This window comes from Cucurbita maxima, unplaced genomic scaffold, assembly GCF_002738345.1.
Source record: "Cucurbita maxima cultivar Rimu unplaced genomic scaffold, Cmax_1.0 Cma_Scf00015, whole genome shotgun sequence".
NCBI lineage: Eukaryota > Viridiplantae > Streptophyta > Magnoliopsida > Cucurbitales > Cucurbitaceae > Cucurbita > Cucurbita maxima.
In genome coordinates this window covers 4,876,294-4,903,291 of record NW_019272031.1, presented here as the reverse complement: position 1 = coordinate 4,903,291, position 26,998 = coordinate 4,876,294, and the positions used below count along the sequence as shown (strand labels likewise).

The 26,998-nt window shown below is 36.8% G+C and overlaps 6 protein-coding genes across 8 annotated transcripts; 5 read left to right on the top strand and 1 right to left on the bottom strand.

Moving 5' to 3' along the window:
* Window positions 1-2,156: 2,156 nt before the first annotated feature.
* Window positions 2,157-3,288, bottom strand: LOC111489917 (transcription factor BEE 3-like). Its single transcript, XM_023138318.1, has 5 exons — window positions 2,956-3,288; window positions 2,783-2,881; window positions 2,650-2,715; window positions 2,514-2,582; window positions 2,157-2,429 (listed from the first exon to the last, which is right to left on the bottom strand). The coding sequence occupies exons 1-5, from the start codon at window positions 3,250-3,252 to the stop codon at window positions 2,355-2,357; spliced, it is 606 nt and encodes a 201-aa protein (XP_022994086.1). The 5' UTR covers window positions 3,253-3,288; the 3' UTR covers window positions 2,157-2,354.
* Window positions 3,289-6,254: 2,966 nt separating this feature from the next.
* Window positions 6,255-8,507, top strand: LOC111490221 (40S ribosomal protein S7-like). Of its 2 annotated transcripts, none has more exons than XM_023138758.1 (6): window positions 6,255-6,341; window positions 6,711-6,799; window positions 6,902-6,975; window positions 7,071-7,194; window positions 7,410-7,592; window positions 8,198-8,507. In XM_023138758.1, exons 2-6 carry the CDS (start codon window positions 6,725-6,727, stop codon window positions 8,315-8,317), a joined length of 576 nt encoding a protein of 191 aa, XP_022994526.1. In that variant the 5' UTR covers window positions 6,255-6,341; window positions 6,711-6,724; the 3' UTR covers window positions 8,318-8,507. The 2 variants fall into 2 exon arrangements, with proteins under 2 accessions (XP_022994526.1, XP_022994527.1); XM_023138759.1 differs by having other exon boundaries at window positions 6,263-6,341; window positions 6,715-6,799.
* Window positions 8,508-9,176: 669 nt separating this feature from the next.
* LOC111489995 (AMSH-like ubiquitin thioesterase 1) lies at window positions 9,177-15,917 on the top strand. 2 transcript variants are annotated; one of them, XM_023138410.1, is made up of 14 exons: window positions 9,177-9,523; window positions 10,075-10,139; window positions 10,550-10,625; window positions 10,704-10,883; window positions 10,999-11,066; window positions 11,325-11,430; window positions 11,500-11,546; window positions 11,795-12,125; window positions 12,370-12,459; window positions 12,568-12,630; window positions 12,730-12,804; window positions 14,154-14,216; window positions 15,175-15,251; window positions 15,360-15,917. In XM_023138410.1, exons 1-14 carry the CDS (start codon window positions 9,410-9,412, stop codon window positions 15,532-15,534), a joined length of 1,530 nt encoding a protein of 509 aa, XP_022994178.1. In that variant the 5' UTR covers window positions 9,177-9,409; the 3' UTR covers window positions 15,535-15,917. The 2 variants fall into 2 exon arrangements, with proteins under 2 accessions (XP_022994178.1, XP_022994179.1); XM_023138411.1 differs by having other exon boundaries at window positions 9,179-9,523; window positions 15,199-15,251.
* A 719-nt stretch (window positions 15,918-16,636) lies between these two features.
* LOC111489997 lies at window positions 16,637-17,843 on the top strand. Its single transcript, XM_023138413.1, has one exon. The coding sequence runs from the start codon at window positions 17,026-17,028 to the stop codon at window positions 17,767-17,769; it is 744 nt and encodes a 247-aa protein (XP_022994181.1). The 5' UTR covers window positions 16,637-17,025; the 3' UTR covers window positions 17,770-17,843.
* A 670-nt stretch (window positions 17,844-18,513) lies between these two features.
* Window positions 18,514-22,026, top strand: LOC111489993 (AP-3 complex subunit delta-like). The gene has a single exon (XM_023138406.1). It carries the CDS (start codon window positions 18,828-18,830, stop codon window positions 21,762-21,764), a length of 2,937 nt encoding a protein of 978 aa, XP_022994174.1. The 5' UTR covers window positions 18,514-18,827; the 3' UTR covers window positions 21,765-22,026.
* Window positions 22,027-24,318: 2,292 nt separating this feature from the next.
* Window positions 24,319-26,825, top strand: LOC111489996 (protein SAR DEFICIENT 1-like). The gene is made up of 7 exons (XM_023138412.1): window positions 24,319-24,804; window positions 24,879-24,954; window positions 25,025-25,568; window positions 25,846-26,006; window positions 26,096-26,290; window positions 26,365-26,464; window positions 26,555-26,825. Exons 1-7 carry the CDS (start codon window positions 24,719-24,721, stop codon window positions 26,695-26,697), a joined length of 1,305 nt encoding a protein of 434 aa, XP_022994180.1. The 5' UTR covers window positions 24,319-24,718; the 3' UTR covers window positions 26,698-26,825.
* Window positions 26,826-26,998: the final 173 nt, after the last annotated feature.

Here is a 26,998-nt window from a genome sequence, read left to right as displayed (position 1 = left end):
TTTTTTTTTTTTTTTTTTTTTTTTTTTTTTTTTTTTTTTTTTTTTTTTTTTTTTTTTTTTTTTTTTTTTTTTTTTTTTTTTTTTGTAAATTAAATCTATAAATATTACTTTTAATTTTTGGATTTATGTCAATTTTGATATGTTTATATATATATATATATATATATATATTATTTAATCTCAATCAAATCAAATTGTTTATTTGGTAACGCGTCAAATTGAGAGACACCGACAGAGCCTTTTGCTCTAAAAAGAGATGTTTTTTCTTGTCAAGATTCTTGCATGCTCTTTTTCGTTCATGCAATTTATTTCTATTTTTTTCCGTGGGATTAGAGTAAATCCCTCCTATTATGATTTAATTAATGATGATTAATTATCAAAACAAACCGAAATTATTTTTAAATAAAAGTATTGTTTATTTATTTATTTTTCTTCAACCATAACCACCATTGTTGGTTGGACGCTGTTGTTCTCTTTTTTCCTCTCAATCTTTCACTTTTGGGGCGGTGGTTAGCAGCGAGTAGCAAAAAGTGGTGATCATTAAGTAAGCAACCATTGTAGTTACAACGGAATACTCCGAACCGACCCAACTCAATTGTTTAGATTGAAAAAACTCACCTCCTCACTAAATAGATTTGGTCTAAAAATTATTAGATCGAGCCCGGAACACATCCATCCACCTTTCCATGCATGTCTTTCATGAATTTTAGATATAATCACATTTATATTCCCATCAAATCAATCATGAAATAATTTGATTTTTTTTTTTTAATTATTATTAATGGAAAGTCGGTGGATAATTTTCTATTGATCCCAGAGTTTATAATTCATTATCCATATATTTAAGGTAAAAATTGGTACAATTGGATAAATTTATATAATATATAATAATTTTGATAAAGATGAAAATGTAAATATAATGGTTTAGATTATACTTTTTATTTCACCACATGGATGTTCTTTCTCAATTATTTTAGATACAATGCATCCATCCCTCAATAAATAGAAATGAAAACTCTAGAGAGAGAGAAATAAATAAATAATTATTGCTTTTTTATATTATTATTTTAAATAATAATAATATTAATAATAACGATAACTCTTCTAAAATACAGCCATTCACTTGATGAATTGGAAGCACGAATGAGATTTTATGTATAAGTCGACACGTGGGATCACAAAGGGCTTAGCCTTTTGTCCAAACAGGATTTGGACAACCGACTTGTCGTTCGCAATAAAATTTTTGTTCCCTGTTTTGGCTTTTAAAATACCCTATTCAATTTGCCACTGCCAAAACCAAATGGAATTTTGTCATTTCCATATTGTTACAGACACTTCTGGTTTTTTCCCATGCAACTTGTTCGATTCCCATCTTTTCTATTTGCTCTTTAGTCCTTCTATACATTGTATTTTACCCTTTGCTCCTTTCATAAGCTACAAGCTCCCTTCACATCATTCATGTCATGTGATTTTACTTTTAAAGCTTGTCTCGTCCTTTGTTTTGAATATCATTGCGACGTGCGACGTCTAAATAAACGAGAGATAAATGAATGAATTGAGACTACGTTCAAATGAGAGTGATTTTAAGCGTGTTTAGCTTGAAACAATTCTATGTTAGATGACCTCCTAAGAAGTATATGAGTGAGGACGAAACATGCTAAAAGGAACTCGTCATAGTTTGTGTGAATAATTTTGCCATTTAATACTACATAACCTAGTCATTGTAACAGTCCAAACTCACCACTAGTAGATATTATCCGTTTTAGCTCGTTACGTATCACAGTCAATCTCACGATTTTAAAACGAGTTTGTTAGGGAGAGGTTTCCACACTTTCATATGAAATGATTTGTTCTCCTCTCCAACTCATGTAGGATTTTACCGTAGGGATGTAGGAGAATGTCTGCAGTATCAAGTTCTGAATCCTGATCCGAAACTTGGACGTGCAGTGGCTAGAAGAACGATACCCATTTCCCGAAATTATAAATTTGATAATCACATCACATTAGAAACTCATTAACATGTTGGATCAAGATAATTCTCACATAAATAGCATCATTTAAAGGAGCTATTCATCACCAACCATGTTACATGAACACTCAAAACACTTTTATTGAAGTCCAATCAAGTTAGATTACATTCAATAATTGGTCTTTGGAAGACATGGAGCTGAAACTTCAAGCATTGTCGGAGCTAAAACACATTATTGGATTCACTAACGAAAATGACAATAAGATTGAAAAGAAAAGATATGAAAATGATCTTTTAGAGATTAAAAAGAATCCAGTTCATGATCCTTCAATCACACATCAATTTAAATTTTAAGTATTGGTAACAAATTTTGGTTAAGTTGAAGCTAAGCTCGTTCATATGCTTCGTCTGAGTTGAAGTCATAATAGGAGCTTGCAGCTGTGAGTTTCATAGAAAGAAACTGCAAAAGATACAGGACAACAAAACAAGATCATTAAACAACATTGGTTTATGATGTTTTTCATCTCAAAGTTTGGAGCTTTACCTCAACTTGATTCTGCAAAGACTGCACATAATTAATTATCTCATCCAACATCACTGCCATTCCCATTGTCTGCACAAAACGATGTATTTGAGAAAACTTGTCATTGTTTTATTCAAACAGCCTCTGTTTTCATTACCTTGTAACATCCTGGGACAATGTCTTGCAAACATCTCAATCTTTCGTTGATTTTGCCTCTTCTTATCTGTTTTTGGGAATAATAATGAGAAACAGAGAAGAAAAGAACATAAACTTTCTGCAAATTAGTTTACCCTTTCAGCTATACTGTGGCTGTCCGTTGCTTGACCTCTTTTGGCTCTAACATGAGCCACTTCCCTGTCTTTTTCCGGCTGCTTTCCTCTTCCAGAGCTCTGCAGGCAAGAAAATGGGAACAAACCCATTAAAGTTATGAAATTTGAGAGTAAAATCCAAAGGGGTTTTGTACGTTTTTAGTGTTGATCGCAGTTTCAGAACGCTGAGGAGATGAATTGCCAGAACTGCTTGCAGAAGCGTCAGTTTCAAGCTTTCTTTTCTTGCGCTCAAAAACAGGGGAAGCGAGCTGATTGGCTGGAGAGAAAATTTCTGGGAGATTTTCTCGACGGTTTTCCAGGAATCTGGGAGGAGCAGCGTGGTCGGAAAAGAAACTGTCATTGAACAAAACAGGAATGTTGGAATCCGCTTCCATTAGAGGAAAAGGTGATGGCTTTAAGCTCTGAAAGTTTGGAGTGAACTCAGCAGCCATGGAATGGTTGAAAAACCCAGGTTTGTTTTTGGATAATGAAGCTGTGAAGCTGATATTATAGTGTATAATTGGTTTTCATACTCAAATTTAAAGTCTTTGTAATAAAACAATGAAAATTAAGGGTCTGTCTTGTTGGTCATATGGTCAGTGGTCAAGCTTTTCCCTTCATAAAAATGGACCCCATGTTTCAGGAGCCATATCCAATAATGATAACTTTTTTTTTTTTTATTCTTTTTTTTCTCCGAACTAAACATTTCTTATAAAGATGCTTAAACCTCTCTCGGTAACAGATGCGTTTTAAAAATCGTAAGACGGACGGCTACACATAACAAACAAAAACTAACCATAAGTGCTGGTAGTGGGCTTGAATTGTTACATTATTTTTTTATCAAGTCAATCCTTCCACAATAACATTACTATGAAGTTGAACTTTTGAAACTCGAGCGATTCGAACGGTTCACATTTACAAGAAAATGATAGGAAGTATAGTGTTATAGGTTAGCTATCCTTTTCAGAGGGTATAAATCACTATTTTGTAGTGCCCTCTTTGCGTTTGTGCATATGTGAAATGAACCTGCCGGACATTGATGATAACCAAAGTGGAGCATTTGGAAATGTTAATGTATCGGATCTCCTTACTTTACAACATGTTTTTTTGTTAGCTTATCATTTTTGTCTCTAAAGTAATGGGAGAAGTATCAACATCTTCATTAAAAAGTTTTAGCTTCATTCATTGTTATAACAAAGTGTTAATAGCATCTTAACTACAAAAAAATCTAAACTTATCATCTATTAACAACAAAAAAATGAAGCTAATCATCGATCCATATCGGAGAGCGCGACGTGGAAAAAAGAAACAAATCTAAACTTGTCGTTCTTTACTATTTGAACTAATTTTTGTTACCTTTGTTTTATGGAAGGAAACACTGCTTCAAAATGGTTACCGGTGTTTTAAATGTAATGAGCCAAAGCGAAGAATATTTATTAGCGTGAGCTTGAACTGTTACAAACGGTATTAGAGCCAGACACTGGGTAGTGTGACAGTAAGGAAGCTGGCATACCATCAGATTTTGGTTGGTTAAGGAGAAAACGTGTTGGCATACCATTTATGGACGTGCTAGGCTATGCCTTGATAGCAAAGGCAACTAGCAGAGCCGATGCGAGGATCGGTGGGATGCCGTAGCTTTAAGAGAGAGGGAGTCTAAACTACCACACTACTACTATACCACGGGAACTCCACGAGTGTATTAGTTGATTGACTAGACTGAGACTTTGATATCAATCACTTTGATAAGTCATTGAGAGAGAGGAACGAAACATTTTTTATAAGGGTGTGGAAATCTCTCCCCACCAGACACATTTTAAAATTATGAGGCTGACGATAATATATAACGAGTCAAAGCAGACAATATCTACGAGTGGGAGCGGAAAGAGGAGTAATTTGGGAGAAGGGGGGAGGTGAGTTATGGCTATGAGTGCCCACCACCACCAGAAATGGCTACCCTTTACAGTAAAGTAATTGAATGAAATGGTGAAAATGTATTTAAGGTAGATTCGAAGGCTACTCAAGGCTAAGGCTAAGGCTAAGGCTACGCTGCTGCTTCAGCCGTATCTGATTTGGTCAAACACAGTATTGATTTCTGAACTGTCAAGAAAAATCCACGATGTTCAAGTTAATTATCCACGATTTTTGGGTAGTTTCATTAATTATTAGCTTTTGTTCGTTTAGTTTAGTTAGCTATTGTCACAACGGATGTATAACCTCTAGACATATATTGGCTGCAATATGGAAGTATACTCGAAGGATGCTGAAAATGGCGCCACCCCACAAGCAAACACGAATTAGAACAGTTCATACATACCCCGCTTTGTAGTGAAAGAAAATGGTGTGGAAATTTTGAAGAAACTTAAAGCAGTCACAGCTGAAAGTAGACGTGTGGTATTTTCCCGACGTAAATCGATCGTTGCCCTTAACAATGGCAAAACCCTATCTAGAACATATGCATTTTTCAAACGGAGAAATAATATATATAACGTCTTAAAGTGTTCAGATAGCTAGGATTAGGAAACCATTTTTCCATCCCACGAAATTTTCTATATTTTATATATTAACAAAATGGGACGGTGTCGGAAATTCTCCCCCCCTTTACTATGTTTAAACGAAATTCTCTAAGGTTGATGTCGAGGCTCGTAGGTTAAATAGACATTGCTCGTGTGTATATTATATATAATTAATATCGACAAAAATAGCGAAGTATTTTAGCAGATTATTCGATGTTGTTGGACGTGTCGAAGTTGCCTAGTACTTCTGCAGCAGAGATGGTGAGGAATAATTCGTTTGGTTTTGAAGCTCCGATGACGGCGGCGCTACCACCGTCGACGACTCCTCTGCAAATCAGTGGGATGAACGGTGGAGATTTGATTGGGAGTTCGTGTAATTCTTCTGCTTCCTCTCCTTCACAAGTAACTCAAATTTCTGGTAACCCAAATTACGATAGCTATTGGCACGACAGCCATGGCGGCGGAGAGATGGTGAACTTGGCCACGACGGCGGCGATTACTGAGGAACCCGATTATCCAGTTTCTCATTGCCACGTGGCTGAAAGTAATTGGTTGGACAGCGATCATACCGGTTACATGTCCAACATGGATGAATTATGGCAATTTTACGAAGATTTTTATTAGAAATGGTGTGTGATTGGCTATATTAATCTTGGTGTAAAATGTGAGTAAATATACATAAAAATAATTAAAAAAGAAAAATAATATTCTTGAAAGAAGGGCCAGCTTGATCTAGGACAAATTGGGCCTGGTCGGAAGACTTTCCGTAATGAGTCCAATGACAAAAGCCCTATATTGGGCCTGCACTGAGAGACTTTGTATCGAGCCCAATCCACTTTAAATTGGGCTTATTTGGGCCCAATCCAACTACGAACATGTTGTCTCAACCGTCCATTGAATAAGAACAATCTCAGCCTCTGCTTTCTTAGGTTTATAAACAACTCTTCTGCATGAAACCCTAGTCTCCATCGGCTTAAGATTACATTTTCATCCACTGGTAGCCGATCGCAGCCTTCCAGCGCCGTCGAGTATGCTTCTCTAACTACAATATTTCCCCATTTTTTCTTTGCGAGTTGTCTTCGTTGCTCTGTTTTCGTATCATTCTAGGAAAATTTTAAGTTCTGTGCACTTTCTTTACTCTGCCAATCGTCTCAGGTTAGTAATTGTTTAGTACAGTTGCCCTGTTGGACGTAGTAGAAGGTTGATACATTACCGATTAGCATCGTCTTTGTGAATTGTTCTTGTTTCTCTGATTGATTCCTTGAACTTCTAGACAGTTGGATTGTAGACTTTTTGTAATGTAACGCCTTCGAAGAAAATCTGTGTTGTTCTTCCGTATTTTAATTCTTTAATCTTATGAGTTCTCTGAGACGAGGTTTTTTCCTTCGTCTTTTCAACTAGATTTCTCAAGATGTTTACGGCCCTGAAAAAGATCCACAAGGACAAGGATGTTGAACCTTCCGAGTTCGAAGAGACTGTTGCGCAGGTTGTTTTAATAGAGAACATAAATCTGGATGTTTTTTTCACTGGTCAACGTTATTGTACCTCCCTCTCCATTGGCCCTTCTCATGATTGCATGTCTATGCAGGCACTCTTTGATTTGGAAAACACCAATTCGGAGCTGAAAAGTGACCTGAAGGATCTGTACATTAATTCAGCGCTGTGAGGGTCATTAGTCGATTTATGTAATATGTTTACCATATTAATTGGTTTTGATGTTTCTCATTATGCGATTGTTTTGTGTCTCGTGATTGCAGTCAAGTTGATGTTTCTGGAAACAGGAAGGCCGTTGTTATCTATGTTCCTTTTAGATTGAGGAAGGCATTCCGCAAGATTCAGTTGAGGCTTGTTCGTGAGTTAGAGAAGAAGTTCAGTGGAAAGGTAATTGAAGGTCCATTATTTTTTGTCCTTATCATCACATCTTGCTTTACATCATGACTGAAAAGGAATATGAATTTGTTGACAGTCAGTTTAGACATTGACAATTAGAAAGATTCTATATCTTTTTCTATTATGTTGTCTCGTTTATGGATGAATGGATGAAGTCTAAGGTCTTAAGTTTTCATGCAATAATTTCCCATGTGGTCCTATGTTAGGACGTGATTCTGATTGCTAACCGAAGAATCTTGAGACCTCCAAAGAAGGGCTCAGCAGCCCAAAGGCCTCGCACTCGTACTCTTACCTCTGTGCATGAAGCAATGCTAGAAGATATTGTTTTGCCTGCCGAGATTGTTGGGAAACGAACCAGATACAGAGTTGATGGATCAAAAATCATGAAGGTAAGTGCATAGCTTAGAACATCGTGTTTTTTTCATTTTCATCTATGCAGTCAGTATGAAATTGGAAAGGTGTATTTCATCAATATTTGGAAAATCGTATATATTTTTCACCGTAGGTTTTAGAATAAAGTTTTGTTACTGATTCTGGTCAATTCAGCAACAAAAATGTATTAGATAGATTGCATGTTCATATATTAATCCTATCTTTTGCTTCTACTGCTTAGAGGATAATCCTATCTTTTGCTTCTACTGCTTAGAGGATAATCCTATCTTTTGCTTCTACTTCTTAGAGGATAAGTTGACTTCACTTGGCTTGTGAACTAAATTGATGCCAAACTGAATTAAGAACCAATGTACGTTTAATTAAATACACTATGCTGCACGAAAATTTAGAGTTGGGCTATCTTTTATTATAATAACTGTAAGTTTCAAATGTTATCACCATACATAAGATTGCAAGAAGTGTACTTTAGAGCCTGGTTCATGGTCTTATTGGTACAAATTTTGTTTTTGATCGAATGCCAACTGAGAAGGCGAATCCTTGTTTGGAAATGTATTGTTATGCTCCCAGTACAGATTTTTACTCCTGGTTCTTGTGAATGCAGGTTTTCTTGGACCCTAAGGAGCGGAACAACACGGAGTACAAGTTGGAGAGTTTCTCTGCAGTTTACAGGAAGCTGTCTGGCAAAGATGTTGCCTTTGAGTTCCCAATAGTCGAGGCATAAGATCCTTATCGATTGTGACACCGTTTAGATGCATTTAGTTTTGAATCCATTCAAATTTTTGATGTTGAGAACTAGAATCTGTTTTTATTTATATGGTTTTTAATTTGCGGAAGCGAATTGTTTATGGTGGTTTTAGTCTGGTAGGGTATGAATGTCTCTATATTTATGACTTGTTATGTTTAGTGCTAAATTAGCTGAGCCATTTTTCAACTAACCGTGCAGTTAAAGAGGCATTTTCTTTTACTAACTAGAAAATACCGTCGCTAGATAACCCTATATGATTTAGATCTCTCCACGAGGGCGTAGGAGGAAAAAAAAAAACCTTGAAAAGAAATTATGACTTTCCTACTGTCAAATTAACTTTGCTTTATAGATTGAAGGTAGTTTTTTATTCCTTAAATAATTTAGAATAATTTTAAATAATTTATATGACATTATATTTAGATAATTGGTGAAAATTGAGAAAGAAAAACAATAATTTTAGAAAAAGAATTAAAATTTCTACAAATTTATACAAATTTTGACTATTAAGATTTTTCTCGATGACTTTGTTTAATGGCCATCGAAAAAACTGAAACTTCCAATGATTCATATATATATATATATAATATGATATTTTAATCGCAGTCGGCATGAGATTAATTTAACTATTTAAGATTTTTGTGAACTATTTATTTTATTATTAAAGTACGCCATTTCAAAAAATAGGAGGGATAAACGAATTAGATTTAAAGGAAGACTTCAAAACCAATATTTTCTTTTAAATTTAAAACGATTTAATTAGTAATTACATCAAAAGAAAAGATAAAAAAAAAAAAAAACGGAAACTAATTGCCAACGTTTCTTGGTTGCTGCAACCGGAGGCAAAACACCCCTTTCGTTTTCACATTTCCGAAACTACCCTCACAATAAACCTGAAATAACATTCTTCCTTTGTTGACGACCGTACCCGCCATTGAAGATGGCCACAGGTCTTTGCTCTGCAGCTTACTGGTCGGAGTATTGATCTAGGTTATCAGATCACGGGAAATGGTTATTTTTCTCCCGAAACCAAACCGCAGTTGACAAGAGTTCTCTTCAAAGGGAAACAGAATGAGATCTTCTTCGGAAAGAATCAACATCGCCGCCTGTACCCGCCGGCTCAACGTTGACAACCGATTTCCTCTTCGTTATTACTACCGAATCGCCGATAATATTTTGAAACAGGTAACTCTGCCCCTTGAGTTTCGTTTTTTTTTTTTAAATTTTGCACACCATCACAAAATTGGGATTGTTTTGACGAGCGTTTAATTTCGGAGGGCTTTTAATTGAATATCTTTTCTGTGTCGAATTTAGTTGAGAAATGGAACAAGGCTGTTTGAATTATTATATTTTTTTTGTAAAGTACTTTCTCAATAGCATACCGAAGTGCTTCGGAAGCAATTAATAGACTGGCCGTCAATGAATATAACAATGTTGTTCGGAGTCGATATGCAAAAAAACGATGATACATGTGGGCAATTTCATGGCTTTGTTGAGGGCTGTGTAGTGTATTGGATGAGTCGCTAAGTAGCTTGAAGTATGGCGTGCAAAGTTTTGTAACTTTTGTTTGACAAGAAAGCATATTTGTTTTAAGTTAGAGATGGGTGCTTAGCTAGGGGAGCTGGTTTGCTTTTAAGTTGTATGCCGCCACGAATAGAGTATGGAGCTGGTTTGACTACATATTCTTGTTCTTTTGTCCAAGTAATTCACTGCCTAACCCAATTTTTACATTGCAGGCTGACATCTTTCGAGCAGAGAAGAACATAATTGATCTTTATGTCATGTTAATGAGATTTTCGAGGTAAAGAAAACAAAAAATTAATGTTGTCGAGTTCTCATGAAATTATAATTTAGTCGTTAAGGGAACTCGTGTAACTGACATGTTGATATGTTTTAAAGAAGATTTACAGAATTGATTTAGCCAGTATGCTAGAGTTGGTTTGTAACTAGCTACTTTAGTTATTATTGTAGTCAGCTAGTAGTCTGCATGTACCTGACCTACATTTCAGTTCAAGAAATGAGAGATTGGTTTCTCTTCATTATTTGTCTTCCTCTTTTCTTTTGTTTTTTTAAGGGTATGTAGTTTGTGCTATACATAAAATTTTACGGAACCTAGCTTTCTTTAACTGCGCTTCCGATTAGATTATGTTAGGTGTTCCATTCAGTATCAAGAATAACTCTAAATTATGTTTGTATTTTTTCATGCACCAGTTTGATCACTGAGACAATACCTCGTCATTGGGAGTATGGAACAACTCTTAAATCCCAAAAAAATTATTTTAGAAAGGTAAATTCTGCCTTCCGTGTAAACTACAAGTACTGCATTTGTGTTGGTGCATTACATCAACTTAGTTTGTATATGCAGAGGCTATTGGATGCTTTGAGCGAGCTTGAAGAATTGAAGCCAGCAGTTCAGAGAAAGGTCGATGAAATAAATGGAAAACAAAGATATCAAGTCAATGGGTGGGGTAATCAGCAACAAAATGGCTCATTGGGATGGCAGTCTGGTGGAAAGCAACATCTTACTGATAATGGTGCAGCTAAGGTATAGTCGTGTTGTTACCTAAATTTATATGTTCTTACAAGAATTAGACCATTGCCCTTTGTGGTAGCATATCGAAGAAATACTGCTATTTTATGTGCTGTCTTTTCTCTGACAGGCTGGTAGATCAGCTGCTAGAGAAATTACTCGGCAGGGTTCAGGGCCGCAACAATTTTCATATTCCAGGTTCATGGATAAGAAATTCTGCAGTTTGTGCATGTTTAGATGTTTTCAATTTTGTCTTCTAATTCTTCTATTTAACATTGAATAAGCTTTACATTTTGTAGCATCTTTTTATTTACTATTCATTTTTTTATTCACCCAAGTATTACAGAAATATTTATGTTTTTTTTGAATGCTACACGAATCTTGTTAATGAGTATGGTTGATGTCAATACTATACAATCTTTGTTTTCCTCATCTCTCATATTTGTATACTTGTAGATCTATCCATATTCCACTCCCAAAGGAGGAAACATTATCCCGTCATTCTATTTTGGGTCCCAATGGACTTCATGGCCAGTGGCAACCACCAATCGTTGACAAAGGGGTAAGTTCATACTAGAGATTTTTTGAGGGAGTTTCCTAATCAACATACTGATTGGTCTTGTCAATGTAGGTCCAATATCCACGCATTTTGGATCTATCTCCTGTTGAAATTCCAAGGTTTGTCTTATAATCATGTTTTTGAAAGGTCCAGCTTTTTGTTACCTGCAACTACATTAAATTGCTAAATGTGCTCAAGTCATTTCCTGTTAGGCCGATATGTACAATCAAGTTCTTACAGTTTCCAGTCTTGCCTCCATGCCTCTGGTTTCGAAAGATTTTATTATCATCATATTTTGTTTCATATGGAAAGGAATTTCCCTCTATTTATTTGTTACACTTTTTTCCTCCATGTTTGATATAAACAGCTTACAACAATCCATAGAAACCAAACTTACAATGGGAAAAGATCTTGGAAACTTGGAAAAAGACAGATCTGATATAGACCCAATCTGCACCCAGAATGAAGATCGCAAGGTTCACAATACCATGGAAACAGATTCCTTAATCTCCTTTGAAAAAGTTGAAATGCCTGCCCCTATTGAAATTGTGCGACAGCCTTCTCCTCCACCTGTGCTTGCTGAAGTACAGGACCTGATACCTGCAATGTCACCTCAAGTTCCCGAGGTAGAATGCACACGTGATACTTCATTGTCAGATAAATTTGTTCACCCAGAAGCTTCTTTGCAATTGCACATTGTAAGTTACTGACCCTTGTTTGTTGTTTCATTTTATATGCCTATATTGTTCAGTTCTAACGGGAATAGGTGACAAATTATGAAAAGAGCCGTCCGTAACAATAGCAAGGCCTGTCTGTTATTTGTTAAATTGTGTGTATATGAAAGATACTTCATTCTTTGCTGAATATTTGGAAAATTTAGGGGCATTTTGTCTTTATGGAGGTTTAGATTGTGTTTCATCCTAGCAATTTCTCTTTTTGCAGTCAACTACGATGATGGAGAACTTCATGAGGCTAGCCAAGTCAAATACTGCCAAGAATTTAGAAACGTGTGGTGTTCTTGCCGGTTCACTTGTATGTTTTACTAGTTCTATAACCTGCAAATATTTACAATTTTTATCATCACTGGCTGTTCATTTGCAACGCTAGATCAAAGTTTAACAAGTTATCCTCTTTTTGCAGAAAAACAGAACATTTTATGTCACTGCACTCATCGTTCCAAAGCAGGAATCAACATCAGATACTGTATGTCTATGTGCACTTTGTTTATTAGATACTGTTTCATGTGCATCTTATTCATCTAATGATTACATAATATTAAAATATCAATCATCTGATCATCAGTGTCAGACAACAAATGAGGAAGAGATATTTGAAGTGCAGGATAAGCGCTCTCTGTTCCCACTTGGGTGGATTCATGTAAGAATTCTGGTTTCTTACTATAGTTGATTGTCTTATTATTATACTTGGGATTGTTTTATTAGCATGTTTTTTAGGTCTGTTTTTGCAGTACTTTTCTGAACTCTTTGATAAATTAGAATTCATTTTCAAGTTCAAGTCTACAGATTTATTTCTTTTCAAGCATGACACATTCTTAAAATAGACTGTAAACCATGATAATAAATGTTGTAAAAACAACATTTCTATTTATCATTCTTACCGGCTTCCAGATAAAATACAGTTGAGGGTGACATATATCATATGGACATGCCAAAAGTTTGTGATGATTCTCTCATCTAAAAGGCTCTTCAGTTTTATATCAATATGTAGGATATTAGTAGCTTCCTCTAGGTATATAACGTTAGCCTGTCATGTGAGTTTTTTTTTGTAAGTTTGTGTACTAGTATACATTTCAAACACGTCAATTGCTAGTATTAAATTATATAAAGGAGAGTAGTTTATGAGGGCCAGGCAGTTTACATTTTTTTTAATAAAACATTATTATTAATTTTTAATCATATTTAAGAAATAAAAAAGAAATACGGACAATAAATAGACAAGGAAGATAAGGTATCCTCCCATCTTAAAGCCAGAGATTACAAAAAAAATAAAAAATAAAAAATAAATAAAAATAAAGTTCAACCATTTGTCATAGAGATTTATGTTGTTTTAAACAAATTTTATTTAACTTTGCAAGAAATTCTCTCCACCCCTGAAAACCCTTCTCTAATCAAACCTCCCAAAAAAAGGCCTTGATTACAGTAACTCCATATAGACTTAAATTTATCTTCGGTAGGATGACCAGTCAATGAAGAGTAACAAAAATCTCTACCTGATGATAAAAAACCCACATGACATTAAACAGTTCAGGATTTCCTCCAAAACCTGCTAGGAAATAGAACAGAAAATCGACAGATGATTTGGAAGTTTGAGATAGAAAACCAAGATTACTTTTGATCTTTCTCATCTCCCCTTCGTAAGGTGATGATGCTTAATTCAGCTCAAAAGAGAGGCAGAAAGCCGACAAATGTTTGAGTGCCAACAAATGTTTGAGTATATGCATTGCGACTGAACTTCTCTTCCTAAGTGAATAATTTTTTCAGCTGAAAGAGTTTTGAGTTTCAAATTTAAATCGTGTTTAGTGAGGAATGTCCAGTTGACTGTTCATACATGACATGGATGATTGTTTGTTTCTAACATGTTTATTGATTTTCAGTGCTAGTGTAATTAATGCAGTTTTCAATTTTATATTAGCTCTCTATGTGCGTGAATTATGAATGCTAAGTCTATTATATATCTTTTCATTATTCCTTTTGTGTTATTTCCAGACACATCCTACACAGTCATGCTTCATGTCGTCGGTTGATGTTCACACACATTACTCATATCAGGTAACTCATTTTCTTTCATAAGAAAAGTTAACGTGTTGGATGCAGAGGAGTACTTGATAAACGAACTCAACTTCCCTGTTGCATAAATTATCTCTATAACAGTTTGTAGAATTCATTTTTCTTTGTCCTTTTACCCCCAATTTTCAGTTGATTTGTGGTCTATCTGATATCAATCTCCTTATTGCTAGGATGGTTTCAGGAAAATGCCTGCCTTTGCAATTTGGTAGCCAGATCCTTTTTCTTCTGAAAATTCTCTAACCTTAATTAATCCTTAACTGCTTGAAGTAGTTTTAATGAGAGATGAAAGACGTACAAAGTCACGTTATTGCTCTTCCCTTTTTACTTCTACTTTTCATTTTTGACTCCTTCGTGATTTGTGGGACGTTGGTTTTGCTTGCTTAGATGATCAATAGTAAACTGCAACGTTTTGGAGCTTACTTCTGCTGGCTTCGAAAAGCATATACATGTTTAAGGAATGACTATGAAATGCACTCCCTTGATTATGTTGGAGTATAAGTGTACTTCCAATGATTAGGAAATGAATTTAATACCCATTCACTTTTAAAAACAAAGTTTAGTCCCTATTCCCTCCCGCCCCTGCTGTCTCAGGAAAATTTCTCCAGTAAGTTCCCATGTCCATGGTCTTGCTTGTCCATAGGGTCTTGTCTCGGGGAACTTTCCTTCTGGTGGTGGTGGTGGTGGGGGGTGGGAAGGGAAAAGGGTCGGGTGGATAATCCAAGTTGAATCAAGAGTTATTTTAGGGGAGAGAGGAAGGGCGGGTCATTGTGAAAAAGGAGAGAGGGAGAGAAAGACTTGGCATGGACGAAAAAAAAAAGTTGCATATGCAAAGTCACTACAAACTCGGGGAGCGAGGACACGTGTTGATTCTTGCTAGATCACAAGAAATTATAAATTTCTTACAATCTTTTATTTCCTACGCTGTTGCTATTGAAAGAAGCTCATGAAGATCCTCAATCTCCAGGTAATGTTGCCTGAAGCTGTTGCAATTGTGATGGCTCCCAAGGATAGTGCAAGGTATGATCGTAAATCAAAATCTTTACCTAGATAGGATTTCACTAATCATTATACGTTGGAACTGTCTTAACCTTTTCTTTCTAAGAGTCGCTACCCTGACATGAACAGAAACCATGGCATTTTCCGGTTGACAACCCCTGGTGGCATGTCAATTATTCGGCAATGCCAACAACGTGGCTTTCACTCACATAATCAGCCTCCTGATGGCGGACCCATTTACAAAACCTGTACAGATGTATACATGGACCCCAATTTGAAATTTGATGTCATTGATCTTCGATGATCACAACATTTCAAACCGGTATTTTTGTTGCATTGAAGCAACATAATTGTTCAATTCGTACAGATCAAGTTCAACTAATAGAGGCAAGCTCCTTTATCTTTGTTCATACACATCTTCACCTCCGGAGGTAATATTGGTCAATCTTCTTTTAGCTTAAGCTTTTGTGTACCAAGTGATTGCGCAATAGTTAGGAAAGAGATTTCATCCAAAACAATACAGACATGTTTGCGTTGTCTTACTGAGGAATTCTACACCTTACAAATGGCCTTAGGATCAGAATTTGAGGAAACGGGTCATGTTAATCGTTAATCTTATGATGGATACATATTTTGATTCCTTTGGGTATGCTGTTCATTTCATTCGTGCCTAAGATGGCCTTTTCTCTTCCATGTTCTAAGTGTCCAATTCTCATACAGTCTCTGAATGATGAATGCCTTGGTAAAGAGTTCAACCAATCCCACTATTTTGGTCATCAGAAGGCTACCCTCCATTGAAACAGGCATGACATGTCAGAAATGGTACTCCTAGTTAAAAAATCGTGGTGATTTAATTGTAGAAACTCCAAAGTTATGTGTGCTTTCATTTGGAGCAATTTTATGTTAGGCTGCTTATTGAAATTTTTTCTAAGAAATATGCGAGTGAGGACAAAACATGTTAAAATGACGAGGAATAATCTTTTCTCTTAGAAATAATTTAAAACAAATAGGTAACATGTTCATATTGATTGCATAGAGTTATCACAATTATCACAATTGACCAAGTAAATTATTGGGACAACTTTCTTAGCTTAATCCAATACAACCCCTTACCTCAAAAGTCAACTTCAAATATATTATTAGCTTTAATCATATAAGGGGTTTGACTTACTTCTACCTCAAATAAACTATGTAGCATTCACATTTAAGACTCCACAAAACAAAACAACAATCACTTTCAATATAAACCTAAGACGTTACATTAATACATTATTTTAGAGTTTGTGTTAGTTGAACTATGTTTACCTAACACATTCCATTCGTGCCTAGGAGCTAAAATGTAAAATGTCGTCTTATGATCCATCTCTTCCTCAAAACCCAATTCTTAGATTGCCCTAATGCATTTTCCTTTCCCTTTCCATTAATCTGTGTTTTGGGGTTCCATTTGTGCATCTGGTTTGTGAGTTTGAAGCTTCAAAGGTGTGCAAAACAACAAAAGTTCCCTGATATTCTTGACTGATTCGAGCAATTCTTGTCTCACTTACCACTTCCCTCTCTTCACTGACAAATTTCCAGATTCCATATGCTTCATTTCCTCTGTAGAATTAGCACATTGAGGCGCTGAATCTCCGCTTTTTTTTGGACTCCATTTCCTTCTTCCTTCAACCCTCTCCAACACACATCCTATTATTTTATTTACCTCTTTCTTTAACTTTCTTATCTACTCCTTCCTTCCTTCCTCACCCACATTCCCATTTCTCCTTTCTCTCAACCGTGGTGGTCGAGAGCTAACACTATGTGCTCCGAAACAACCTCGCCAAGGATATCGTTTTCCCACTATCTCCTCGGCGAGGGCGGCCTGCCGATCGAGCACAGGCTGCCGGACATAACACTGTTGGATGCAAATCTAGACTTCAAGTTCAGCATCAGCATAGAACATGAATCTTCCACTGCAGATGAGCTGTTCAGCAATGGAATCATCCTTCCCATCAAAGCTGAATCCCATAAACAATCCCATCCTTTTGAGGTTCCTTTCACAGCCTCACTCCCTCCTCTCCCTCCCAAACAGAATTCAAACCACACACTCAAGAAAATCAGAGTGGTAAATGATTCATCTTCTTCACATCAGTTAGAACAGAGAGATGCAGAGTCCAAATCCTTTTGGGGATCCAAAAGAAGTAGCAGTATCAACTTTGAAGGTAAAAGAACATCTCTTTGCCCTCTCCCGCTTCTTCTATCACGAAGCATTTCAACTGGGTCAGACTCAAATCCAAAATCCAAAAAGCATAAAGATTCACAGAAGCAAATTTCTCAGAAGCAGTACTCAACATCGATGAGAAAGTCGTCATCGCCGCCGCCGCCGCCGCCGCCGCCGTCGTTAAATCAATATCCAACAAATGTAAGGCCTCAGATGTGCAAGAATCCCGGAGGGGTTTATGGCAATTACCATTACATTGGGTCTGTGTTGAATGTGCCGCCAAAGTTCTTCGGTTTTGGTTCACTTCTGCTATGTGGGATAGACAGAAAGAGTAAGAAGTGATTTGTTCTTCATTTTCTATTTCATTTTTTTTTACTTCTTCTTCTTCTGAGTTCAATCTATGGGTGGCTTTTCCATGGTTTGTTGTCACTTTTTGTGCATTATTCCATGTTGAATTATGTGGGAATATAAATTAACATAAAAGAAATGGGAAAAAAAAGGCTCATTTTCTGCTTCAACTTTCTTCCTACAAAAATATTACTTAAATCAAATATGAGATCGTAAATATTGAATTTTTTTTTAGGGAATAAGAGAATTAAAATTTTATATGATGTCCAAATAAAGAGAGGATATATAAACGAACGGATACCACGATATTAATATGACAGTTAAAAAAAGATCTGATAATTATATTGGTGCATATTCTTTTTTTTTAATGACTTCCGCCAAACCTTTGTGGAATGAATTTCTAGAAATTTTTCTTAAAAAAAAATAGGGAAATAAAGATAAAATAATTAATTTTCAGATATTAAATTTAAAGGGTTTGTGTACGAAATTCAAAGTTGGCAGTGTTAATATATTTAAAAGTGTTAGGAATAAATTTCAACATCGAATATCACGTAAACTGAACGAACACGTGAAATTATTTGTTGTACATTTAAAAATTCATAATTCAATTATTTAATTAATTTACTTATATATACGCACAAATCGACAAATCAGAATGGCGCAGCGGAAGCGTGGTGTGCCCATAACCCACCCGTCCCAGGATCGAACTTGGCTCTGATAACTTCCTTTTTTGTTTTCGGACTTTTTGAATCTCGCTGTACCCGATGACCCACAGGTCCAGTAGCCCACATTCCCAATCTGTCGTCTGCGTTGGACTTGAACGTGATCGGAACTCAGTTCCAAAACCCGAATCGAGATCATTGTTCCTTCGAGATTTCGTAATTTTGATTCAGAAAAGCCTGCAGCAATTTATTTTCCTTCTTCCTCCGTTTATGGAATCCAGCTCTACAGTATATGTAATCGATTTTCCTCCGTTTTCTCATCTTTCCCCTACTACAAGCCATTCAGCCATGAAATTTTAGCCATTAGAGTGAGCAATTTCATCTATATCAATGGCGGGTTCCTCTCTTATGGACAATCTCTTCCAGCGAACTCTCGATGACCTTATCAAAGGCCTCCGCCTCCAACTCCTCGGAGAGTCTGCTTTTATTACCAAGGCCATGGACGAGATTCGGCGCGAGATCAAATCTACGGACCCTCAAACTAAGGCCACCGCTTTGCAAAAGCTCTCCTATCTAAACTGCCTTCATGGCATCGATATGAATTGGGCTGCTTTCCATGTCGTCGAGGTTATGTCATCCTCTCGCTTCGCCCAAAAGAAGGCCGGCTACCTCGCTGCATCCCAATCGTTTCACGAAGCCACACCAGTTCTCCTCCTCATCACCAACCAGCTCCGGAAGGATTTAACTAGCACCAATGAATTCGAGGTTAGCCTTGCTCTCGATTGTTTGTCTAGAATTGCAACTATTGATCTTGCCAGAGACTTAACCCCTGAGATTTTTACATTGCTGTCGAGTAGTAAGGTTTTTGTTAGAAAGAAGGCAATTGGTGCGGTTTTGAGGGTTTTTGGGAAATACGCTGATGCTGTTAGGGTGTGTTTCAAGCGTTTGGTTGAGAATTTAGACAGTTCGGATCCTCGGATTTTGTCTGCAGTTGTTGGGGTCTTTTGTGAGCTTTCTTCACAGGACCCTACTTCTTATCTTCCATTGGCACCCGAGTTTTATAGGATTTTGGTCGATAGCAAGAACAATTGGGTTCTGATTAAGATCTTGAAGATATTTTCAAATTTAGCTCCATTAGAGCCAAGATTGGCTAGGAAAATTGTTGAACCTATAACTGAGCATATGAGAAAAACATTGGCGAAGTCGTTGCTGTTTGAATGCATTAGAACAGTGGTGACCAGCTTGTCTGACTTCCAACCAGCAGTTAAACTTGCTGTTGAGAGGACTCGAGAGTTTTTGGTTGATGATGATCCTAATCTTAAGTACCTTGGATTGCATGCTCTTTCAATCCTTGTGCCAAAACACTCATGGGCCGTTCTTGAGAATAAGGAGGTTGTAATTAAATCTCTAAGTGATGTGGATCCAAATGTTAAACTCGAGTCCTTGCGGCTTGTGATGGCTATGGTTTCTGAGAATAATTTAGCTGAAATATGCAGAGTTTTGGTGAATCTTGCTCTTAAATCTGATCCTTGTTTTTGTAATGAAATTCTTGGGTCCATATTAGCTGCGTGTGGGGAAAATGTATATGAAATCATCATCGACTTCGATTGGTATGTGTCACTTCTTGGAGAAATGTCAAGGATCCCACAATGCAGAAAGGGGGAGGAAATTCAAAATCAGCTTGTAGATATTGGTATGAGAGTCAAGGATGCAAGACCTACTCTTGTCATGGTTGGCCGTGATCTGCTGATCGATCCAGCGTTACTCGGTAATCCTTTCATGCATAGAATACTATCAGCTGCTGCTTGGGTGTCAGGAGAGTATGTGCAATTTTCAGGCAAGCCATTCGAACTCCTCGAGGCACTGTTACAGCCTCGCACCAATCTCTTGCCGCCATCAGTTAGAGCAGTTTACGTTCAGTCAGCGTTTAAGGTGTCGGGTTTTTGTTTAAATTCTTACATTCAAGAGCCAATCATTGACTCCTCTTCATATGTTGATAATCTGGTTGAGAGATGTTCAGAATCTATCTCTGTAAGAGAATGTCAGGATGCTTCTGTTTTAGGTCTGTGTGATGCTTCTGATCTTCATGGACGAGATGAAGCGTTCAACCCGAGGCGGTCTAATCAATCGCCCAAAGTTACTTTCTCTGCAAATAATAAGCAGACACTGTCTCGTGTCCCGACATGTACATCTGCATCGTTAGAGGATAATACTTCATCTCTTGGATCAATCATTGAATTGTTGAATTTTATTCAATTTTCTTTGAGCCCTTTAACTTGGAGCCATGATGTTGAATTACTTGAGAGATCAAGAAACTTGCTCAATTTTATTGAGTTAATTAGGAAGCAAATGCCTGATGGTCGAAATCAAAAGGCTGCTGGGAGTTCAGAAATGGAACTTGCTGAAATCTCCGAAATAATTGAACTGATTGTTGACTCCTTCTCCAATGACTTCGGCCCGATCTCGATAAATGCTCAAGAAAGGGTTCCGATTCCCAAAGGATTGATACTCAAGGAGAATCTTGATGACTTGGAAATGGTTTGCAGAGATATTCAGTTACAAGAAGGGTCCTTTTCTTTTGAATTTTCTCTCTGTGAGGAAAGGGTCGATTCATCTATAGTATCTCAACAGAGCCAGCAAGAGTCTGAATCCTCGAACGCAACCACATCTCTTCTCTCCGAGCACCGTAAGCGGCATGGACTGTATTATCTTCCGTCAGATAAGACTGATGATGCATCTAATGATTATCCACCGGCCAATGAACTCAAGTTAGAAGATCATCTGGATGATGACGCTGCCCACCTTGTCGAGCTTGCAGAACGGTCACTTGCATTAAAGAAAAAGTCCAATTCAGCCAAGCCTAGGCCTGTGGTGGTGAGGTTGGAGGAAGGAGATGAATTGCCAGTTATGAGGAAGAAGCCCCAGTTGAAGGACAAAGAGCTTTCCGATGCGGTACGTTATGTTCTTGAAGGTAGTGATGCGAGGCCTACTTCCTCACAAACAAAACAACCTTCCAAAGCATCTAGCAGGAGAAAAGGAAAGGAGAAACAGGATGCTGATAACGTTTCTGAATCAAAAGAAAACTTGGGTGATGTTGAAGAGCAATCCAATAAGATAGATACAACAAGTTCAAGAAGAACACATCGACATCATGGAAAAGATGGCAAGCAATCAGGTGTAGAAAAGAGTAGTGAGAAAAAGGATCAGGCTCATAAGAAAGGCAAGCGAACAAGTAGTCAGCGGCACGGTAGGCATAAAGCTACACAAATTGGGGATGCTCCATTACCTGTAACTTCACAGACAGTTATACCCGATTTCCTTTTATAGCTCGAAAAACCCGAGTCAAGTTTGCTGCAGAATATCCCAGCATCAATGATTGGTTTGATTTCCAAATTCTCATGTGCCATGGTTAGTTCTGCTGTGAAAATTTATTGATTTTTTGGTGCATGTTTGGTTGGATTCATATGTTCCAGAATGGATGTCCATTTCAGAAACAGAGTTTCAAAGTTGGGATTATCTTGTTTCTGGTATTAATGTGAAGCATTTTTTGATAATTTGAGTATATATTTGTAGTGTTGGTTTCAAAGAAGCATGTGATGATAGACTTGGCATGATTTTGGTGAACGGATATGGTGTCATGGAATGTTTGTTCGGTGTCTGATTGACATTAAATTTGGCGAGCATTCATATTTCATATGGATGGACTTGATTCTAGAACCGCCTGCTCAATATCCCTTCAAATCCCCAACTTTCGAGGTTAAGGCTCGGAGCCCTATCTAACCCTTCAACACGCCTATATTTGACACTCTTGTCTACCCATTATCTTTATCTTGCTTATGCCTCGTCTTCTCTTTAATGCATACTTTGAGTGGTGTATTGGATGATGTACTGTCCTTTTCGGTCGCATTATGGCACTCGACTAGTTCCTCACTTTGAAAGTGAAGAAGGGTCAAAGTCAACCATTTGGAAATGGCAAACCAAATGGGAAGAAAGAGGTAATACCAAGATTTATTTCACACCATACTCACCAATACTTTTGTCTTAAACCCTACATGTTGCTTATTGATGGATCTAATCTATATATACATGTATATATATATATTTCATGAGGAATTATTATTATTATTTTTTTTTTGGTAAGGCATATAAAATAATATTTGATAAATAAGATTTAAATATTATTTTAGTTTTAATTTATTTAAGCATCCCGAGACTAAATTAGATACAAACTTTAACGACCCGACTTTTAGACCTAAACTTATCAGGGTTGTTGATGAAAACGCCTTCAATTATTTTAAATAAATAAAAAATTATTTTAAAACATAAATAAATGAACGCAAATATGAAAACAAATCATCAACAACTCCTTATTAAAAAAAAAAAAAAAAAACAAAAAGTGTCCTTCAATTTCAAAATAGTCGTAGAGACAAAGTCTAATTCTCAAATATTAAAAATTTTCCAAACCTACGAAATCTAAATAAATAACAAAATGTCTCATAAATATTTCTAAATAATATTATTAAGACAATTCACAAAATAAACTCTACTTACCTTCTAACATTTTTAAATCTAAAACATCATCCATTACAGATCATTTACCTAGGATAATATATCTACCCATTTTAAATTTGCTAACTAATTCCGTTCCTAAACCAATCTAAATTTGACTTATTCGAGGTAAAAACAGTTAGAACGAAGAAACAAGATAGATTGCAGTCAGATACTCTGACTACAGGACGAGTAACGACCTAAACCCAAAACCCACCGCGGCTTAGTACGAAGAAACAATATCGCTGACTAGGACGTGTAACGGCCCAAACCCACCACTGCAGATATCGTCTTATTTGGGTTTTCCCTTCCAAACTTCCCCTCAACGTTTTTAAAGCTCATCTATCCGGAGGTTTTCATATCTTTGTAAAAAAAATGTTTCGTTCTTCTCTCCAATTGATATGAGATCTCACAATCCACCCTCTTTGGAAGCTAGCGTTCTCGTTGGCACACTATGTCTGGCTGGCTTTGGTACCATTTGTAATGGTTCAAGCCCACCGCTAGCCAATATTTTTAGCGTTTCCCTTTCAAGCTCCTCTCAAGATTTTTAAAACGCATCCATTGAATAGAGAGATTTTCAGACTCTTATAAAAAAATGTTTTGAACTCATCTACAACCTAACAAAAAATAAATGAATACCTCTAATGTAACAAAAAATAAATGAATACCTCTAATGAATAGAAACCATGATGCAGGAGACAATCAGCTAAACAAGGCAACAAGGATGGCTGCAATTGCATCCACAAAAGCAATAATCAACGCACTCGCCGGACACTTCCCCGACGTTAGCGACAGCAAACATGGCGATCCTTGGCAACAAACGCTGCATGAATTACACTAACAACGATGGGGTAAAGGCCAAGAATAATGCCCTAAAGAAACCATATCTGAAATGGTCAAAGTTTGAACGCGTTTGAGGTCAGGGTTGCGGAGATATAAAGTCCAACGGCGCGTGGAAAGAAGAGAGCCGCCGCAGACCCGACCCCTGCATTATTTTGTTTTGCTCATGACTTCACCTCGTTCAAATGCCGACACGATCATCCTAGCAATCAGCTACTGTTCTTAAACAAAGACCCACTAAACCACTCTTCTTTTTATATTCATTTGCTACAAACCCCACTTGATTGTTTTGGTTAGGAATCACTATCTCTATAATGGTATGATATGGTTCACGGTGAGCCTAAACTCTCATGGTTGCCTTTCTAAAAGGCCTCGATTTACTTATATAAACCCTTATCTGAATTAGCTAATGTAGGACTCACACTAAATACAACTAATTTCTTTATCCTAAAAAAACAGAGGAATAAAGGGCTGAAGAAAACCCCACACAATCCTAAAAGAACACGTAAATACAACCAACCAAGTTATGGATCATCATCGTCTTCATTCGTTTACGATAGCTCTGTTTTTCGATAACTCTGTCCCCTGAAGCAGAGAAACTTCTGAGCAATTTCTCAGAGTAGATCTGTTCTTCATGATGGATTACGCGGTTCTATGGAATTGAAGCTTAATAATCATGAAACCAAATTCATTATCAAAGACTCCGAAAAGACACAGACAGTAGACTTCTGAGAGTTGAACTCATAAGTCTTCTGAATGTGAAACCAACATCCACTTTCTCAGCACTTTCCCAGAAACTTCCACTCAAATTTATCATATTCACGTCTCCATCCTATAAATTCATTTCCCGATCCTCCAACTTCCAACTTGCACCCCCAAATCTCTCGAGTTCAATGGCGGCCAAGAGATTGTTCTGCGAAACAGAGTCCATTTTAAGCCCTCCTCTGGAGAAGAAACGCCCACGCCAAACCTTCGCGTCGTATGTGTTCATAACGGATCTTCAATTAACCAATTTGTTCCTTCTGATTCATGATTTGGAACTGATTTTCGCAGGATAATTGGGGAAGTCGTTATGGGGAATTCCTTGAGGCATCTTACCAAAGCATTGGAGCCATTGCTGAGACGAGTGGTACGAGTAATGTGTTGATGAATTGATTTAGGGTTTTTGTTTCGTTTGTGGCTAATTTTTGGTTCTTTAGGTCTGTGAGGAAGTTGATCGGAGTTTAATGCGGTATTCGAGGTCGTTAACGAGGGCTTCGTCGTTGAGGATTCAAGCTCTGGAGCCTTCCAGTTATCAATTGTATTTTGTGAATAACGTACCGTCGAAGATTTTCACCGGAAGTAAGATCACGGATGTGGAAAATCAGGCGCTGCGGATTGCCGTCGAGGACGGCGGCGGAGATCTGCCGTCGCTTATTTCTTCGTCTGTTAAAGTAGAAATTGTGGCGCTCAATGGCGATTTTCCTGGCGATAAACAGGAGTGGACGGCGGATGAATTTAATGCTAACATTGTGAAAGAGCGGACTGGAAGGAGGCCGCTGCTTCACGGCGACATGAATGTGACTCTCCGGCACGGCGCTGCAACAATCGGAGATATTGAATTCACGGACAACTCGTGCTGGATCAGGAGCAGGAAGTTCCGGCTTGGTGCCAGAATTGTTCCCGGGCCGGATCGTAATAAAAGCCCCCGGATCCGTGAAGCTATAAGCGAACCGTTTGTGGTCAATGATCACCGCGGTGAATGTGAGTCTTAGCATCTCTTTTTTTTGAAATAAAATATTTTGGAAACCATAAATGTTTAATTAGCATTAAAATTCAAAAAAGAAAAAAACCCTTGTGCTAAGTAGTTTTCAATTTTACCAATAATTTCTACCTTGGTAAAGTATTTTCACGATTTAGTCAAAAACCAGTTTTTACCACGGTGAAAAAATTAACATCATTTATAAAATGTTTCAAAATGTTGGTATTAAAGAATGATTTGGAATATATTGTAAAAGGGTGTGTGTTTTGGTGATTGAAGTGTACAAAAAGCACTACCCACCAATGTTACACGACGAAGTATGGAGATTAGAGAAGATTGGAAAAGAAGGAGTGTTCCACCGGAGGCTAAACGATCACAACATCAGAACAGTTCAAGAGTTCTTACAGCTCTTCACTGTGGACCAGCAAAAGCTAAGAACGGTACAGACACAAATTCTCCTCGTACCCTTGTTCTTGTTGGATTCAAGTCCAAATATTTTCCTAACATTACATTACAAGGATGAATGAAGATGTTAGGCATGGGGATGTCGGAAAGAATGTGGGAAGCCACCACGAGGCACGCTAAGACATGCGAGCTGGGACACAAGCTCTATCTCTTTCGTGGCCACAACTTCACGCTTTTCTTGAACCCCATCTATCAAGTTGTTCAGGCTATAATCAATGGCCGAACTTATGCATTCCCAGAGCTTCATAATATTCACGAGGTACCTAGTTTTCATCTTCTTTTTACTCTTGAATTGTTTATTTATTTGTTTGTTTGTTTGTTTTATAAACATAGGGAACTCTGAAGAATTTGAGGAAACAGGCATTCGATAACCGACAATGGCTACAAGACATTGAAGGGAATTTAAGCGACAGTTTGTTATTATTAACGCAAGGTAAATCTTAATTAATTTTGGATACATTTTTTGGATTTAAATTGTGAATAACAACAACAACAACAATAACGCTGGGTTTTGGATTGACAGGGAACGAAGAAAGCGATTACAACAATGTAATGGAGAAATCGTTGATTATAAGTGGAGAAGTTGAAGGCAGAGATTGGGAGTCAAATTCGGATCAAATTATCTCTACGTCATTTCAAGGGAATCTTTATTATAATTATTCATAGATGCTTTTCTCTTAATCACACCTAATTATCTCTGGATTAGTTTAGTTTTTCTCCAAATTTATTTTATTGTTTTCATTTCGATTCAATATGTATAAATTTACGATCAAATCTGTCCTCGTAAGAGTAAATATACTTATCATGGAATTAAAATGTAAAACATTTATTTAAATTATGTGTAATTTGAGAAAATTTGAAATTTGATATTTTTTTGCTTTAATTAAAACGAAAATAGGAAAAAACAACTCTTTAATTTTGTCTTCTTGTGAGAATTATACGAAATAAAAAGAAAAGCATATAATGA